The sequence below is a fragment of the Squalius cephalus genome (assembly GCF_949319135.1).
Source record: "Squalius cephalus genome assembly, chromosome: 20".
NCBI lineage: Eukaryota > Metazoa > Chordata > Actinopteri > Cypriniformes > Leuciscidae > Squalius > Squalius cephalus.
This window is the reverse complement of record NC_137141.1, coordinates 1,523,117-1,543,470: the sequence shown is the minus strand read 5'-3', so window position 1 is coordinate 1,543,470 and position 20,354 is coordinate 1,523,117. Positions and strand designations below refer to the sequence as shown.

The 20,354-nt window shown below is 38.4% G+C and overlaps 1 protein-coding gene across 2 annotated transcripts; it reads left to right on the top strand.

Annotated features, from left to right (window-relative positions):
* The first annotated feature begins 682 nt into the window (after window positions 1-682).
* Window positions 683-12,517, top strand: LOC307148338 (nuclear factor 7, ovary-like). Of its 2 annotated transcripts, XR_013819437.1 has the most exons (7): window positions 693-1,333; window positions 2,544-2,639; window positions 7,044-7,274; window positions 7,352-7,374; window positions 7,456-7,574; window positions 8,857-9,702; window positions 10,948-12,517. XR_013819437.1 is itself a non-coding variant. In XM_079853779.1 (6 exons), exons 1-6 carry the CDS (start codon window positions 932-934, stop codon window positions 9,342-9,344), a joined length of 1,359 nt encoding a protein of 452 aa, XP_079709905.1. In that variant the 5' UTR covers window positions 683-931; the 3' UTR covers window positions 9,345-10,847. The 2 variants fall into 2 exon arrangements, 1 of the variants encoding a protein (XP_079709905.1); XM_079853779.1 differs by lacking the exon at window positions 10,948-12,517 and having other exon boundaries at window positions 683-1,333; window positions 8,857-10,847.
* The last annotated feature ends 7,837 nt before the right edge of the window (window positions 12,518-20,354 follow it).

Sequence of the window (20,354 nt, the reverse complement as noted above, 5' to 3'; positions counted from 1 at the left end):
GTTGTGGTTTTTACTTAAAATAATGAATGTTTTCGCTTTGCCATGTCTCACTCACGGCATGATGGTTTATTTGAAGCACTTGATTGTTGTCCACCACAAACTATTTAAGTACTTGTATCCACATAAAAATATGATACCACATTGTAAAACATTGCTGTAAAATGTACAGTAAATTTTGGTTGCCAGCAAGCCTGTAAAGTAACAAGAGTACTGTAAATCAACTACAATTACAACTACTATAAAACACAGCATAACTGTAAAAACAGTGAAACAAGAGTAGCTGTGAATTGACATGTAACATTTCAGTCCAATGATGATGATGAAGAGTTACAAAATGGATTAAATAACAAAAGGATTTATTAAACAAACAAAACTCAGATAAGTCATTGGATACTTGAATAAATAAACTATGTACAAATTTTGAGTATTTTTTATTGTCAATATTTGTGTTTTTTTTCATTGTTCTTTAGTGTTTGATTCAAGGTTTTATAGCATTATACCTGAGACAGTTTCAATGCAAGTTTTGTTCAAATTTAACCTGAAGAAATCCTGAACCCATACTCAGAATTAGTGCACACACATTTAGGAGCAGTAAGTAGTGAACACACACACACACACACACACACACACACACACACTTGTTTTTGCAGTTTTATTTAACCCTCATAAACTCCACCCTCTTACAACACTTACCAGGAAGAGACTGACTTACTTCTCTTTTCTGTCATGCTGACTCTCTCCTCTCTCGACAAAAGCAATAAAGAAGCAGCGATCAGTGGAGAATGAAGACAAACAGTTTCAAGAAGGATTTTTGAGACATTTGTTTCTGAACAGACAGCAGATCGTAGTGATTCTAAAGGTTATTCATTTCAAAACCCGTCGTTCAGAAAGTGAAAGTAAAGTTTGTGTTGCTGGAGCTCAAACGGTGAAAATGGCTTCACTAAATGTCTTTGCTGAAGAGCTTTCTTGTCCTGTGTGCTGTGAAATCTTCAAGGCTCCTGTTGTTTTATCATGTAGTCACAGTGTCTGTAAAGAGTGTCTTCAACAGTTCTGGAGGACCCAAAAAACTCAGGAGTGTCCTGTCTGCAGGAGAAGATCCTCAAAACCTGAACCTCCATATAATCTGGCATTAAAAAACATGTGCGAGTCGTTCCTGAAGGAGAGAAATGAGATGCGTTCATCAGGATCTGAGGAGATCTGCAGTTTACACAGTGAGAAACTCAAACTCTTCTGTCTGGAGGACAAACAGCCTGTGTGTTTAGTGTGCAGAGATTCAAAACAACACGACAATCACAAATTCAGACCCATCACTGAAGTGGTTTCATCATATAAGGTAAGACAAATGTCTCGATTTACATGTAAGTGAAAATGACATGTGAAGGCCAAATATTGGGAATCCATACTCAGAATTAGTGCACACACATTCAGTGAGTAGTGAGCACACACACACACTAGTGATTGGGGCTCAAGGGATCCTCAATCATTTCCTGCCAGTATTGAGAAACAAACCTGCAACCTTCCGGCAACCAGTCTGACTCTTTAACCATTAAGCCACAACTTTCCTTCACAACTTTCCTTTACTTTAACTGGTAAAGAACAATTTACTGAGTAAGTAACATTTACTGTTCTGTGAAAAAGTATTTACCCTTATCCTGTTTTCTTCTGTTTTTGTGTCTCATACTAATTTAAATAATTTTTCATTTAAAACTTAAAACAAAATACAAAAAACACAGGCAAACTGAGTAAACAAAGAATACAGTTTTCAACACCTATCACCCATGTGAAAAACTAATCACCCCCTTTAGCAGCAATAACTGCAGCCGGACGCTTGTGATAACTCTTTTCTTTGCAGAGCTGCTTCAGTTCAGCCATACTGGAGGGTTTTCAAGCATGAACTGCCTGTTTAAGGTCCTGCCACATCATCTCAATTGGGTTCAAGTCAGGACTTTGACGAGGACAAACTAAAACTTGAACTGCTTTCTTGAGCCGTTCAGAGGCTGATTTACTTCTGTGCTTTGAGTCACTTTCTTGCTGCTTGAGCTTCAACTTACAGACTGAAGATCTGAGATTCTGACAGGGAATGTTCGGGGGAAAAACATAATAGAGGCACTTTAAGACATTTTACCAGCTTGATGCTGTTGGAAAAGTCCTATTTAAGTGTTGATTTGATTGAACATGACTGCAGTAATCAGGACTGGTTGTGTTTAGTCCAGCTGAACCACATTATAAATACATTTCATAGATTTGAGAAATTAGTAACTACAGGGGCAAATACATTTTCACGCAGGCCTTGTTGCTATTGGATAACTTTTTACTTCAATAAATAACATTGTCTTTTACAAAGTGTAGTTTGTGTTTACTCAAGTTGCCTTTGTTTTATAGTAGGTTTTAATTTCTGTATCTAGTATTCTGAATTTAGTTTGAGATGTGCACAAAAATAGAAGAAATCAGGGGGCAAATACTATTTCGATCATTGATCATATCACTGTATTGTCTTCTCTTCTTCTCTTCACTGTAATCTGGTGTTTTTTGTTCAATTCTAGGAGGAGCTCAATACAGCACTGAAGACCTTACAAGAGAAACTTAAACGCAAAGAAAACATTAAAGGACAGTTTGAGAAAACTGTTCAACACATCAAGGTGAGGAAACAGAATCAAGAGTCATGTACAGATGGTGGTCAACCAGAATGAGACTTTTACCGCCGCCGTTCCCGCGGCGGCAAAATTGGGATGTGTATTTGCTGCCTTTTACCGCTGAGTGGCGCTGTAATCACAGACTTTGAAAAGTGTCAGTTTATTCTCTTTATGGCGTAATCTGCCGCGGCAGTAATTTGAGCTGAGGTCACAGATAAATTCAAGATAAATATTGTGGTTAAACGAATTCAAATTCATTAAATTTAAACAAAGTAGACACACGTTAACATTGTGTGCCCAGTTTTTCTATAATTTAGAAAGGCTATGTCAATAGGTTACTTGTCATTTTCTTCGTGTTATTTTAATGTGTTTGTAGATTTATTAACTGAAACATAACAGTGAAATAACTTAAAATAATTTACCGTGAAATTAAAACATTTTCAGGACTTGCAGCTCCTAACCGATGTAGTCGGTTTAAGCATTCTTTGTTATATTCAGAACTAAATAGCCTTACATGTTACAAACTTTTAAAACAGAGAAAATAGTAGACGTTGGCGATTCAGACGGTAGCTCTGTGGTCAAAGCATTATCAATAGCCTCTCGGAGCTTCAAACGATCTGAGATCGAATCTCAGTGTAGCCGACAGTGTTTATGTTTTTCCGTTCTTGATGCTTAAATATGTATCTGTTTATTAAAGTCAATCATCTTGTTTAATTATCAATTGTACATTACAACATACATTTGCTACATTCCCGCTGCAAAGACGACACATCTGATGAAGGAAGACTGTCAGCCGATTGCACCAGAAAATGAAGATGATTCGTCTTTAATCTGCTAAATTATTTTTTTGTGTGTGTGTGAATCATTCACGAGATTGAGATGACTGACAGTGATACCCGGCCATATCAACGGAAGACATTTTTCAAAACAGATCGAACAAATCAGAAAAATACTTTCAATACAGTATTGCTTTCAATTAAAAAATAAACAATGAAAATGTAAAATAAAAATAAAATTAATTAAGTTTGAAAACCCATCGCACATTTTAAGATATGAATAAAGTGTCGGGACAGTTTATTTATTTAAACAGGGTTGCATCGATAGAGTTTATTCCCTTTGTGATGCAAAATAAGAAACACAGAATCTTAGGCCTATTCTTGCAACATTTTAAATTTCTATTGTCAAAGAAATTGCAGCTAAATTAAAAAATTAAAACGGTACAAAACGGAAAAAGTTCAAAGCAACATAAATTAAGAACAGGCGTTTTTCTTTGCCTCTCTCGCGATGGATATTTTTTTAGTAAGTTTGGTCTCCCTCACTGCGCGCGGCGGGTCTTTCTCGAAATTAAGCATTTCAGCGTAAAAAAACACCATACAGCTGATAATACTGTATATGTCGCTGTGTGTCATCCACACAAATCACGAAAGAAAAAACTGTAACAAATAGCTTTTGTTCCTTCAAAGATACAACATGCCTTGCTGAATTCACCTTACAATAAAACGAGGTGGGTCGCGAATTAAAGAGCTCTGTATCTGCTAAATTGAAATTGTTTGTGGAAAACCTATACAATCAATAAAACTACAATATATAATTTAATAAGATATAGGGCCTACTGTACATAGGCTATGGACTTTTGGAGATTTTGAGATTAATCCTTAAAATAATTTTTCCTTTGCCTGCTCATCAGGCTGGCTCCGACACTCTCCATATGAAAGACGGAACATTAACACCTCTGTCCTCCACCCCCACGATAAAGCAAAGTATTGCCTTCTCCAAACCCCCCACAGGCTAGCTGAGTTTGCAAAACAAAACAAAGAGTTTGCCACTCGTCGTGCCAAACAAATTATAAACTTCAATATTTAATTCAAAACAATCTCAAAACGCTTTGTGACATTTTGAAAAGCCGTGGATGCATTACTGCCACTGGAACCATGAACGCAACAGAATACTGGTTCTGATTTTATCGTTTGTCGTTTAAACGTCATATATATGAATTATTATAGGCTACAGAAGTAAAGTCATTGTATAATATTTGTTCCTTAGTGTAAAATGGAAATGCATGGCGATTTTATTTTGTAAATAGGCAAAAAAAAAATGTTTTAGAAGACAAATCTCTCTGCATCAACAATAGACTATAAAATGCATTAATAGGCTAATATAAAAACACCAGTAGTCCAAGTTAGTTCGGGATTCGAACCCGTGTCATCTAAATGATCGTAACGCACGTTCAACCACTCGGCCACTATTCACTCGTTGCGATACGGCCTAACGTTCCAGTGTGTGTTCGCTCGCACGAGCGAGAAACGCTCTTCATTCAAATGAACGCGCCGCCGCATTTGTTGAACACTAATTCAACATGCCAGAATAAAACCTGGCTTTAGAACAATGCATAGCGCCACTCGTCGTGGTGTGCCAAAAAATTACAATAATTTAGTTTAATTTATTTCAGTGTTAATGTTTGAGTTAAAAAATCCTCTACAAATTAAATTAACCCAAAGTCGGCTATAAGAGTCCTTTAGGCTACGTAAAAAAGCAAAGGGCTTACAGTCTTAACATTTAGGCTACTTTGCTTAAATTCGATACATTTATTTTCAGTAGGGCCTAATACATTTGTAGGGATGTAATTTCAGTATGCTTTACCAACGCTATGTATTCAATTAAAGTTCCAAGAGGTCTGGTCTCTATATTTCCTTCCCAGCTGTCACTTATATGCAAGTGCACAGCAAAAATCACAACTTGTGCTTGCTGCGAACGCAAGTTATTTAAGGTGTCTCAACTGTACACAGTCTACCATACAGTGTGAATTCGTTACAAGGTTTCATTTAATTACATTAACGTGCAGCAATTTGTACAAATAGAGTCTATAGGCCTACTGTTGTAGACATTAAATAATCTCATTTAGTATCATATTTGTTAAAATATTATAATGTTGTTTTTTCAATCTATGTTGAATATGAAAATTGAACAGCATGAGTAAGATAAGATGCATTATATCGAGAGATGGATATGGAGTGGGTCAGACATGATTTTGACCACTTCATTAAGTTTTGTTTAGTAGAAACCTTTTTTTAAAGTGAATTTCGTTTTCTATAAATTGTATCTTAATTTTAATCATTTTTTCATCACCCAATTGTCTGGATTCAATAAGTAAGAGAAGCAAACAGACACTAATCATAGAGGCGCCCGTGAGGTCACTTGCATTGCACGTCAGCTGGAGCGCATCTCATCCTCCTAACTTAACGAAACTCAGCATATGCCTCACACAGACATGATAAATACATCAAATACACAAAGCTTGAAATGTCTTCAAACGAAATAATTCAAAACGAAAAAGAAAAAGGCTACTCTCTGATTATGTCTTTGTGCATTTCTCTCTAGGTGCGTTCACTACAAATATGGCGATCGTCAACTTCATCTTTGTCGACACTGTCAGAAAACACTAGTTCATTGATAAAAATCATATGAAGACAAGGCATATATTAAGTTATTTTAGCTGTTATGAGAAAAATAAATCTAACAAAACCTAAAATCTAAATCTAATAAATAAAAATAAAAAATATTAACGCCAATTCAACATGCCAGAATAAAACCTGATTTTTGAACAATGCGTAACGCCACTCGGCCTGGTGTGCCAAAACACTACATTTTAAACTTCAATGTTTAATTCAAAACAATCTCAAAACGCGTTGTGATTTTTTTTTTAAAGCCTAGCCTATACATTAAGGGCATTGAAACCAGGATCTTAACTAAAACGTGTTCCGCGTAATCTCTCAAAAATTATGCCACACTACTCCATGTAATTTTTTTTTTTTTTTTAAGGACTGCTTTTGAAATCACTATAAATTGTATCGCTCACGAGAGCTCTTCGTTTATCTAATTCCTCAATAGAATAGTAAAAATATTCAGCGTCATTGCTCCTAACATCGTCTCTATTTTTAACTTTTGATTCTATTTTTTCAGCTGTAAAATTGATTCTATCTTTGGTTCTATTCTGTTGTAGCCTAATAGGCCTATTTATATATATGAAAAATATGCCTATTATTTAACCCACTTACATTTTAAAATACGGCAATTGCTGCTGTTTTGCACAATGTCCCTTTGCGCCACCTGGCGGTCATTTCGGGAACGACTTTGAAATGCGGCTGGTTTATTTTCGCCGCGGTAATTTCGCCGCGGCGGCTGGCGCGGCGGTAATAGGCATTCTGGTTGACCACCATCTGTATAGTATCACTGTATACAGTTATGATTTAATATAATGGATTATAGTTTATTATTTCTGTAAATGACGAGCATCAATCTGCTTCGGGATCCGTTCTATGTCGGGTATCTGAGTTTATCTCTGATATGAATGATGTGAAGTGTTGATGTGTGTCGATTGAGATGATTGAAGTGAATGTGATGTGATTTCAGTCTCAAGCTGAGCACACAGAGCGTCAGATTAAACAGCAGTTTGAGAAGCTTCATCAGTTTCTCAGAGATGAAGAAGAAGCTACAGTCACTGCACTGAGGGAGGAAGAGGAGCAGAAGAAGCAGAGGATGAAGGAGAAGCTGGAGGAGATGAACACACACATCTCAGCTCTTTCACACACAATCAAAGACATGGAGGAGATGATGAAAGCCAATGACGTCTGCTTTCTGAAGGTCTGATTTCAGATCATTGGTTGATCATTGGTTGATTGATTGAGTTCTTGATGATAAATGGTGTGTTTGTTCTGCAGGAGTTTCCAGTCTCAATGGAAAGGTGAGTGATCTGCTCCTGTCTCTGGTCTCTCTGGTTCTGATCCAAAGCCACTGCAGTTCTGACTCCTGAATGTTCTTCCAGAGTCCAGAGCTCACAGCCGGATCCACAGATGACTTCTGGAGCTTTGATTCATGTGCCACGATACTTGGGCAACCTGCCGTTCAGAGTCTGGAAGAAGATGCAGGACATCGTCCAAAACAGTGAGTCTGACAGCAGGAGATCTGAGCTGGAGAGTTAAAGGTTCTTCATGACTATATAGATAGATAGATAGATAGATAGATAGATAGATAAAGATTTCATCAATGACAGTCTATGGGATTTTCATCCTCATTTTAAGGAAAACTGTCTGATCAGTTATAAAAGATAAAGCCGGAGTCAGAACAGAGTTTGGAGGTTTTTAGGAGGAGTTAAATAGATAGATAGATAGATAGATACTAGAATATACATTTTCTTAAGGAAATGAGTGGTGCTTGCCGAGCGAAACTACACTGCCCCCTACACTGCTGACATGTTTTTAGCAAGATGTTAACACGATTAGCATGTTGCTAGCATGATGTTAACATGGTTAAAATGTTGCTTGCATGTTTTAACAAGATGCTAACATGGTTGCCATGATGCTAGCATGATTAACATGTCACAAGCATGATGCTAACACAATTAGCATGTTGTTAAACAAGATGCTAATATGATAATCATTTTGCTAGCATGATGCCAACATGATTAGCATGCTACTAAACAAGAATAGTATAAATTATTTAAACCAACCGCAACTCCTGACATTCAGATGTAAAGATATCCCTCTTTGAATTTGGGTTGCCAGGGTGCTCGACAGTGGTTGCTAGGGCGTGGCCATGAAGTGTTGAAGGTGATTTATGATTGGCTGTTTGCTGCCCCGAGTCAAACACACCCACCCTCATGTTTCTATGACACTTCTCTCCAAATATTCCCTTTGATCTCTTTCGTAGACTCTAAATGGTTTTCTAATCTTTGCTTTACCCGTCAAAGTCTATGGGACTTTTTCACACAATTTTTTATTTTTATTTTTGGAGGAACATCCAACATAATTAGTCAGCCAAACACAACAGACTGTCAGAATAAACTATTTTAAACTGATACACAGACTATAAGAGGCAATAAAATGAAGATGATCAGATGAAGATCACACACACACTTACAGTTCTTCATCTACAGCAGAAATCTCAACACATCTCAGTGATTTATTATTATTTAAATTTCCAAAAGTATCAGTTTCTCCTGATGGACACAAATGTCTGAATCTCATATTTAATGTGTGTAGTTGATGCCATTAAACACTGATGATAAAAACGAGTGTGAAACTAATAACAGCACTGACAGTGATCAGAGGAAAATGTGTTTGATCAACAGGACAAGTGTCATAATTCATAATAATCTGTGTTGGGTTCACTGTTGATCATTATATGAAGATCAGAATAAAAGCTTCTGTTGATTGTGTCTCATCAGCTCCTGTGATTCTGGATCCAAACACTGCAGATCGATATCTCGTCCTGTCTGATGATCTGACCAGTGTGAGAGACAGCGGGAACTATCAAACTCTTCCTGATAATCCAGAGAGATTTGACTCTCATCTCTGTGTTCTGGGTTCAGAGGGTTTTAACTCAGGAACACACTGCTGGGATGTGGAGGTTAAAGAGAGTCAGCGCTGGAGTCTTGGAGTAACTACAGCATCAAACCAGAGGAAGGGACGTGATTTCTTCAACACTGATGTCTGGTGTGTGTCGTACGGATGGACTTTCCGTTCTGGTTTTCTTGTTAAACAGAAGCTTGATCGTGTGAGAGTGAATCTGGACTATGACAGAGGAACGGTGTCGTTCTCTGATCCTGTAACTAACACACATCTACACACATTCACAACCACCTTCACTCACACACTCTTTCCATTCTTCAGGTGTTATCCCTCTCTGAGGATCTTACCGGTCAATATTCAGTAAACGTCACTCCTGTAGATCTGGATCTTCCTGCTTTCATCATGTTTCCAATATTTAATCCATATCTCATGAGTAAGAGTGCTGTTGATCTGAGTATCAGTACGCTGGCTGTGATTGGGCCTTGATGATCACATGACTGATAAACTTGTAAGTGTACTATTTCAACACTGCTCGGGTGTAAACTGGCCCAGTTTAGTATATAAAACTATGAGTTTAAGTGTGGAGGAGAGCGGGGCACAACCTGACGCTGTTTGATTTTCTCAGTTTATGTAAATTTACTTTGGGTTCAGAGTATTTATGTTTTCCCACATTAATTTCCCACATCTAATACAATTATGTGGTTTTGTTTTATTAATGTCTGGTGTGTGTCGTACAGAATGCCTCCAGGTTTTCGTGTTAATCAGAAGCTTGATCGTGTGAGAGTGAATCTGGACTATGACGGAGGAACGGTGTCGTCAGTGTTGGGAAAGTTCACTTTCTACATGAACTAGTTCAAATTTCAGTTCACAAATTTTAAAATGAACTAGTTCAGTTCATAGTTCATAATCAAAATTTTGAACTAAGTTCATAGTTCTTTTTTTCCATATTGCTGCAAGATATTATTTTTCTAAATGATTGCCACAGCCCATATAGAACCACAGACAATTATATTATCAGTTTTAACACTGAAGCTATGCGTCAGATTTTTCCCATCCTCACCGACCTTGTCATAAAACTCGTTTAAATGATCATACGCTGCTTTTTGTTTTGATTTGTGACGTAAGTGATGAGTCGTTAATGAACGATCCATTCATTGCGTCTGTCACGTGACAAATGAACGAAAGACTCGGAAGGTAAAGTAATTATTTATGTTCCCTGTAAACGATTTTTGACTTCATTATAGTGATTTTTTAATTCAGAATATGATCAAGATTGCGTAGGTGATTTGTTCATTTTGATGAACGAGATCTAACAAGAGAGTCAGTGGATACTGGTGGCTGGTGTTGCAAGATTGGGTGTTTTTTCGCTACAAAGGCCGGTTTACGGTGTGTTTTAGCCGGGTTTTCGCCTGGAAGGCTCTATAGAAATCTGGCACTCAGTTGAACGAAGTTAAACTGAGAGAGCGTGGCGTTCACAGACACCAGAATGAACGAGTTCACAGTAACGTTCATCAGGCAGTAATGCAGTATGTTCAGTTCACGTTCGCCCAAAATATGAACGAGTTCATGAACTATCGTTCAATGAACGCTTTCAGGCACAACACTGGGTGTCGTTCTCTGATCCTGTAACTAACACACATCTATTAAGGCTAATCTATTAATCTAATTATGTGGTTTTGTTTTATTAATACAGTGTATACTTTTTAGCGCAATTTTCCTACGGACAAAATTGCGATTGTTAACTCATGATTTCTGTTCTGTCTGTGCGCACCAATCTTGCACTTCTATCTCCTCCTCAACCAGACCACCTAGAGACTTCGGGTTTTCGGCATTATGTTAAGGAAGGTCTAATCTCGGGAACGCACACAAAAAAAAAAAAAAAAAAAAAAAAAAACATAAAAACATTTACTATCTCTTAATGTTGTGATCCCATGACGTCAGAAAATTGCGCTAAAACACTCACTGAGTTTTTATTACTTGTTTCTTGATATTCCCCGAAAGAATGGAAGTGAAATGTGACAACTTGCCCCATAGGTGAAGTACATTATAACATGACCACATGACAGCTTAAAATGCTCTCTGATCTAATCAAAAAAATATACAAGACAAACTAAAATAATTTCTCAATAAAATACAATTATTAACATTTTCATTTAAAATAATGGCATTTTTTAATAATTAAAAATATTATTTGAGTGACAACGAACACACAGGAAAACACAGCTATACAACATAGTTCAAAACATAATAATAATGAATAATTTCTTAACATTGACTCTGTTTTTATTCCTTTTCTCAATAGAATTCATAAATGTATAGAATAGAATATCATAGTTCTAATAGAGGCTCATTGTAACGCAGTGTGACAACATGCCCCGCCTGCACAACTGGGGTTTAAACCCTGCTAGTGTCTTCTGCTAGTTAGCAAAGCATTAAAGAACCAAATCAACTGTTAAAAACATATTGGAGATTAAAACAATATCAGATTTGTCTCATTTAAAATAAACACCAAAAATAGAGATGAAAAATTAAAATAAGAAATGTACTTTTGCTATGGTTAAATAAATGTTCAGTGATATCTTCCAAAGATTTCTGAATTTTTTGAATTTTTCTCTAGTGTTGATATGGCTACGAGTAAATACACTAAGTTTCGTTATGCTAGCATGTGTGGAAGTATTTAAAACAAGGGTGTTACGACTAGCCCCGCGTTAGCTTGTGCCGCTCTCCACTACTGTAAGTGGAACAGTAGTAAACTTTAAGTGCACAACTAGTTCACAACTACGTTTCTCATTTGTACTGCATCTGTACTACAAGTGAACTTATAAGTATACTAGTTTACTATTTTAATGCTAGTAGTAAAAACAAATAGTTTATGAAAGTACACTTTAAAGTATACTCTCAGTAAACTACTTGTAAGAGCCATTTTGTCTGTATTGTGAACTCTGTCATGTACGTGTGTGTCCAGTAGGGGTCTCTCTTGTGTCCAGTAGGGGTCTCTCTTGGGTAACTGTTTCTAGAATATAGGGGAAACCCTTCTTTCAGGGAACAGGTGTTGCTGCAGGGAAGGTGCACACAGGGTTTGACCGCTACGTTAAGTTATGCTATGCAAGTAGGAGATCATACTGGTGAAGGACTGGAACTGTGTGTTTGTTGACTGTTTGCTTGGATTCTTGCTTACTTGAGACGAAGACCAGTCACGGTAAAATAAATCTACGACTGTAAGCATATTAACTTGTGTGTGGACACTGCAGTGAATAATAACCCTGGCATGCGCATCCATTAACACACACTGTCTTGGCTGTTTACACTAAGAGTTTACTATACTAAGTAAGTTTTCTTTAAGTGAACATAACATCACCACACACACACACACACACACACACACACACTATTTACATGTGTGTACAGATGGTGGAATAATATAAGCAGTCCCGCATGAGTGTCTTCATTATTTGGATCACTGCTTGCGCTAGGCTTTGCCTCATTCTGGTGTTGAATAAATATATGTGCTTATGAAACAATTATAGTGGACCTAATTAATACTTATGAATAGTTATGACCTAATGTACAGTTAAGTTCAAATGTATCTACATGTAGACATCTTTAGGGTTATTGTCATATGTGTTCTCCTCTACTGTAGAGTTAATTACAAACCCAAAGCACGTGTGTGTGTGTGTGTGTGTGTTTTCCCTCCCTCTCCCACACTCCTCGCGTCTCTGCTTATCCGTCCTCACAGCACTGGGACTGGAAGACCAGGAGTCTCTGGCTCTACTGGGTCCAGCAACATCACAGTTAATCAACACAGTAGAGGATGTAGACATTGCAGATAAATGTCCTCTCACTGACTGCTCTCAACACTGGAATACACATGAAGACTATTCTGCCGCTGTTAGGATGATTGCAGGAGTGCTCGAGCCTGACTAGCTTGGCAGATCGCTAACAGGTTCCTCCAAGAAAGACTCAGATGCCAGACTTTGTTTGAGTGTGATTTACTGGAAGGAAGCACTGTAAAACTGAACATACAATAAAGAAAATGTAAAATAATGTGTCTTTACATCATAATTCAATTGTTACATTCAGATTATAACATAATGAAGGTGTACATTTCTATACAGATGGCCGAACAAATCAGCTCTGCAATTTTATCTTCTTTAGAAATACAATTATACTTGTATTTTACTATATTAACAATCAAAAATACTAACTAAATACTCACAGACATATGTTTTCAAAGCCTTTGTAACATGAAACCGCATGCAGGGAAATACAGGGTTCTGTCGAGTTTCTTCTGATGCAACACTAACTACTGCAACTCAAGAACAATTCATTAAAACTGCAATGTCACTATGGCCACTAGGTGTCACTGTGGGATTGTTTTAATGAAGTCACAAGGTCCTCCTATCATAAGGGAGGGTTCATTAATAACAACTTTTGCCTACAGAACATCCACTGGCTCTGCTCACTCCTACCTAAACTCATTACTTCAGACTTACGTGCCATCCAGAAACTTGTGCTCTGCAAGTGAACGCCGTCTTGTGCTGCCGTCTCAAAGAGGCACAACATCTCTTTCTCCGACCTTGTTCTGGTCTGTTCCCTGCTGGTGGAATGATCTGCCCAACTCTATCAGAGCGGCTGAGTCCGTGGCCATTCCCAAGATATATTTCTGTATGAGGTGATGAGGCAGATGGTGAACTCAGGCAACGATAGCCACCATCGAGCCTCAGCACACTGGAATCATCCAGGATATCCCACAGACACATCACAGAATTTCCCTGGTGATCAGTGATGGCCTGGACTTGGATGGAGGGAAACAGCCTCCTGCTGTAGAAACAGTGGGAGTTATTTGCTGAAGGTTTAATTCTGATATGACAGACGTCTATTGCACTACGTGATCTGCTGAAAGTGACCCATCCAGCTGTGCAAAACCAGCAATGCTAGAGAGGTGGTTTGAGAGGTGGCGTCCCGACAAATCACGACTTGCTTTACGGCACAACGTCACAAACATCAACAACATATGAAGCAGCCTCTATGAAAGACACTAGCACACATTTCAGACGTGAATCATGGCAGAGTTGATGAAGAAAACGCGGTTGGAAGAGTCAAAGAAAAGGAAACGAGAAAGTGAGACACTCGGTCAGGCTTTCACTCGTTGGCGAGAGCTAAAAAGCAGCAAAGGATGCAACAGCGATGCTTTACCTGGCGTTCTTGTTGATGGACTAGTAAGTAAATCTCTTATTTGTAAACTTGCTTGTGTTCTATGTTGTTGCGCTTGCTTGTTGTATGTTCATTCATCCAATGTTGATAATAAGACCAGTCCACTAATGTCCACATATGTCTAGCTAGCTAGCGATTAGCAGAGCTGTTAGCAGACTTGATAAACACTTGTTTCTCGAATGTGTTTTTGCATTATGTTTTATTGCCCAGCTTGCCTCACAAGCAAGTTTACCAGCTGAACTCAGGTGTTGTGATGTGTATTTATCACATAGTCCTTTGTCTGGTTCAGGTTTTGTATGGCATGTGTACTGTGCTTATGCAAACTTTAGCTGGCATATTTGTATGAAATCGTGAAACATTACCTAGTCAGTAGACATCTTCGGAGGCTATCTGTGCCTGTTCGATGTCCGACGCAAAGTTCATGCAAACAGATATTAATAGACAAGTTTTAGTCAAATATTGATTGTTTATTGCTGAATTAGTAGAACGCAATTATATTTGGAACATTAGAATATAGCCTATTAATCCAATATATAAAGAATCCAACGGCATGACAACCCCATTCTTATGTAATATCTTAATAAAATATCGAATTTCTAATTAAGTTCACGCCTCCATTCTGTAATATAATTGTAAAGTCTAGTAAAGTAGTATAAGCCCGATAAGCGAGGGTTTAAAGGAAAAGGGATTTTTTTTTAGGTTAAGTGCTCACGCAAAAGATGGGTTTTCAGCTGTCTTTTGAATGTTGAATGTTGCCAGAGATTCTGCATTCCGGATGAGGATGGGGAGAGCATTCCACCAGCATGGAACTGTGAATGAGAATGGTTAGAGTCATGGTGAGATGGAGAAGTTAGCAACCCTGCAGCACTTTCATAAGGTTCTAGTTCAATTCTACAAGCTTACCACAACATACCATACCATACCATACCATCTTCTTCCGCTTATCCGGGGCCAGGTCACGGGGTCAGCAGTCTAAGCAGGGATGCCCAGACTTCACTCTCCCTAGACACTTCCTCCAGCTCTTCCGGGGGGACACCGAGGCGTTCCCAGGCCAGCCGGGAGACATAGTCTCTCCAGTGTGTCCTAGGTCTTCCCCGGGGTCTCCTCCCAGTGGGACGCGCCTGGAACACCTTCCCGGGAAGGCGTCCAGAAGGCATCCGAAACAGATGCCCGAGCCACCTCAGCTGACCCCTCTCGATGTGGAGGAGCAGCGGCTCTACTCTGAGCTCCTCCCGAGTGACCGAGCTTCTCACCCTATCTCTAAGGGATCGCCCAGCCACCCTGCGGAGAAAGCTCATTTCGGCCGCCTGTATCCGGGATCTTGTCCTTTCGGTCATGACCCACAGCTCATGACCATAGGTGAGAGTAGGAACGTAGATTGGCCGGTAAATCGAGAGCTTCGCCTTGCGGCTCAGCTCTTTCTTCACCACGACAGACCGGTACATCGACTGCATTACTGCCGAAGCTGCACCGATCCGTCTGTCAATCTCCTGTTCCATCCTTCCCTCACTCGTGAACAAAACCCCAAGATACTTAAACTCCTCCACTTGAGGCAGGAACTCTCCAACAACCTGAAGTGGGCAAGCCACCCTTTTCCGACTGAGGACCATGGCCTCGGATTTGGAGGTGCTGATTCTCATCCCAGCCGCTTCACACTCAGCTGCAAACCGTCCCAGTGCATGCTGAAGTTCCTGGTCTGAAGGGGCCAACACGACAACATCATCCGCAAAGAGCAGAGACGAAATCGTGTTGTCACCAAACCTGACAGCCTCTGGCCCCTGGCTGCACCTAGAAATTCTGTCCATAAAAATTATGAACAGAACCGGCGACAAAGGGCAGCCCTGCCGGAGTCCAACATGCACCGGGAAGAAGTCTGACTTACTGCCGGCAATGCGAACCAAGCTCCTGCTTCGGTCGTACAGGGCCAAAACTGGCCCGCCAGCAATATTTTCTGGCCCGCCGGATTATTTTGGAAATCCTAAATGCTGCACAAAACTCTTCCACTACTTGAGAAAAGCCGTAGTCGCGCGGCGATTTCACCGCCGCATACTCACTGTGTGAAACGCCCGTAGGGAATCATGCGGCGCGGGATTAAATTTTAATCTAGTGCTAGTAATTTGTCCTGCATTAGTTATTAATTAGTTTAGCATGAATTGTGAATTTTTTTTATTATTTCTCTGGGAAGTATTGAAAAATAGTAGTTATTGATTAGTTATTAGTGAACTACGACTTAAATCTGTAAAAAAAATTCAGTAGTTCTCTGTGAAGTATTAAAAAATAGTAGTTATTGATTAGTTAATAGTGAACTACCACTTAAATCTGTGTGCTATTACTTACTAATTTGTTAATCAGAGTTACTTGTTAGTTAATTGTAGTTACTAGATTGTTAATATTGTGTTACTCATTTGTTCCTGTGTAGTTATTCATTAACGAAGGATCCGTATTTTAAAGTGTTACCAGCAAATCAAATGTGAGCAAAATAAAAAAAATAATCAGTCTGTTATAAACAAAGCAATTGTGAGTGATAAACAAAAGTAATTTGTACAATCCGACCCCCCAAACATGAAAAGAGCTGAAAGAAGTTACAGAGAAAACAAATAACGCACATTATAACCTTAGAAACAATAATATGTTATGAATTATATGCGATTTTTAATACTATTCCCGGAAGCAACCTCCGAGTGGCCCAGCCCATGGTCCCGTGTCATTAAAAACGCATACATAAATTCGAAATAGTGCGCGCAGAAGCACATGCGCAAAACCGTTTTGTAAAATGAAAATGATATATGAATTATTTTTATTTTATCATATGTCATTTTTAAAAAAGCACATTTTACAAACTTACGTTTTGCGCATGTGCTCCTTCACACACTTTTTCAGTCAGAACACAGCAATCAGAGGAGGACGCGCTGAAAACTGTAATGTTCTCTCCCTTCATAACTCGTAATGAGAAAGTTTGAGTTGCAGAGGAATTTGTGACTGTTTCACCTGTTCAACCACATCAAAGTTTCGTAATGAGTAAGTCCGTGCTTTTTCTCTTTTTTTTTTTTTCTTATGTGCTGAAGGGCCGCTGTGCCTTGGTGAAACGGTGTTATAGCCTACGTGAAGAGCTCTTTTCCAAAACGCCATGAACCTAAAAAGCTGCCTCAAAGATCCATCAAAAGTAATGATTATGAATATGTAAAATATTGCAATAATACATTTTAATTGTTTATTAACTTCTGGCAAAGGTGAAGTTGACGATAGGCTATTGACTCGCGATCTTCGCAGTAGGCCTAGGCTAGTGAATGCACCGGAGAAATGCACATTTGTTAGGCTACATAGTTTTTTCTTGTTTTGGATGGTTTTGTTTAGAACCAGCTTTCTGTAAATATATTTCACATTTTTTAGACCTGTGCTGTGAGGCGAGTAGGCTACGGTCTGGTTAATGATGATCTCCAGTTCAAGCCCCTTATGTTGTGATTGCTTTTTATGTATTAAATCCAGGAAATTTGTTAATGAAAAAAATATTAAAATTAAGATACAATTAATACAAAACGAAATTCGTTTTAAAGAAAGGATTTGTGCTTTCTGTTTTGAGGTCTCTGTGAAAGTATGAAAGTCTGCTGCTTTCAAAGCGCTCGTGTCTATAATGGAGAACTGTCACATAATATTGTTTTTTCCTCATAAATGCGAACACGTGTCAACTAATGCAAGTAAATTTAAAAGACTTACTCACCCGAAATATTATCCACGGCTGGATCAAGTCGCTCAACGTTCGTCGTTCAAAATACAAACATTCGTCGACTCGTCAGAGTCCTGCTCTTCTTCTGAGCAAAATTTGAACTTGTGTCATATTCCAACAGCGCAGGAATGTGAATGAATGAAACTTGCTGGTTTGAAGCATAGAGGTTTGAAGTAGAGTTGAGCCGGATACTCGGCTGAAACGAGTATCCGGTACGGATAAAGCACTTTTGTCGAGTACGAGTAGGCTATTATACGAATAATACGAGTCAATATCTGTGCTCGGATTGAAAAAAAAAGAAAGTTATGTTGAGATTAGGGCTGGGCGATATATCGATATATATATATATATATATATATATATATATATATATATATATATATATATATATATATTCATTTATTTTTTAATGCGATATGGAATTAGACCATATCGCATACCGATATAGTTCAAATTTGCGCTGTGATCCTTGCTCCAAGCAAGCTGCTGTGCTGACCCGGAGCTCTCTGCACTGCACCCCGCCCCTCCTTTTCCACTTTGCGTGCGTGTTTAGAGCATGTTATGTTATAACATGAAATAAAGTCTTTCACCTCAGAAAAACGGACTTTCTTGTCCTGTCTGCCGTTATACTGTAGTCGTAGCGCACACTCAATTGCACGCGCAAATGCGGCGGCGCGCGCTGTGTATCGCCTCACTGTATATAAAGTGCAAAAGAAACTACGAGCATGCAACGCCGTTACGTTGTAAATTAGGCTACACGAAATAAAAGTAATGCAGGTATGATTTTCATTCTATTCACCAGGAGCAGTTTCCATGTTTCATTAACAGTTCTTGTATTGTGTAGGCTATTTACCATGGTAACTGTCGTTTCCATATTAACCCCAAAATGCCACTATTTTTCTTTGTGTTATTTTTTATATTTTTAAATATACTGTAGTGGCTCATACCAACATTGAATTAACAAAAACTAGTTTGGGACTGCTATTTAATACCTTTAGCATAGGCCTAATGTTTATTTATTAGTATTAGTCTTTACTATTAGTCATATTCTTACAATTTATGTTAAGTAAAGGGGGACAGTACTTGTGTGTGTGTTAACAAATTTTGGAAAAAAATAAAACATGAAAAAAAAAAAAATATTGGGATATATATATCGTATATCGAAATTCAGCCTAAATATATCGGGATATGACTTTTGGTCCATATCACCCAGCCCTAGTTGAGATGAAAACTCTTGTTCATTACATTTTACTTCATAATTGCATTTGCAACAGCATGTGTTGTATTCATTGTTGCAAAACTTGTTCTGTAGTTCGTTTGTTATCGTGATCAAAACCATTGATCTGAAGCTCAATGCTGATGCTGTCATGTAAATATTTTTTTAATCAGCAATAAATATAACAATTTCTGATCAACCCATATCAATTGCATGCTTAAAATAACATACCGGTTAAAGCCCCGCCCATTTTAAGACAACCCGATTCACTTCCGGGTTAAATCCCGCCCACTTCCGGGTTAGGCCCCGCCCAGTCCGAGTACAGATACAGATACAGATAATTCATATGGTTTACAGATACAGATAATGCTGTACTCGCTCATCCCTAGTTTGAAGGCATTTCAAGGGGCGTTTACCTTATTTTGCATAGATCACCTCAGCACATTATCTTATGAGTAGCGCGCTCTGCGAGAGGGTGTGAACTCATTATTGATAAGTACAGAAACTGTACTTCTATTTAGTTTCATACAGATTACATTGCAGGAGAATATTTGTTTTGAATGTGAATTGTTTTATTTAAAAGTAGAAATTTAAAGCTTTCTTTAGACGCATGTTTCATGGTTGTGTGATAAGTATTAGCTGAGTTTCAGTTCATTTTCCAGACTTGTTTCAGAAAGATTTTTGCGGAGACAGAGTGAGCTGAAAGCGCACCCTGTTTATTTTATTTATTTAAAAATAAAAACAATGTTTTGATGTTAATGTGAGTGTACACAAAAAAAAGAAGACACTCTATAGTTTATAATCATGTATTTATTTTATTTTTATGACCACAAATTACAGATTTTTTCAAGTTTATGTTGCTGCTATGTGAAAAAAATCCAGCAAAACGCGCCGGCATGTTTGTCGACCTCAGAGGGTTAATCATACACATGAAATATGGTGCAGTTCTGAACATCTCAACTGAAGATAGGGGCGATTAAAGCAGAATAATATTGCATTTTCATTTTTTATGGGAGGGGCGCAAATCACAAATGAGTGATTATGGGCTAGGTTGATGTGGGCCCTTAAGACCAACATACCATGCAAATTTCTTCATCCTCGGTGCCACGGTTCAGGTAGTTATTTAGGAAAAACTGCATTTTTTGGGTTTGGGGGGGGCCCAGGGCGGGGGCGGGGGGGGGGAGTGGCCCCCGGGGACCAAATTAAATTTTTCCGTAAAA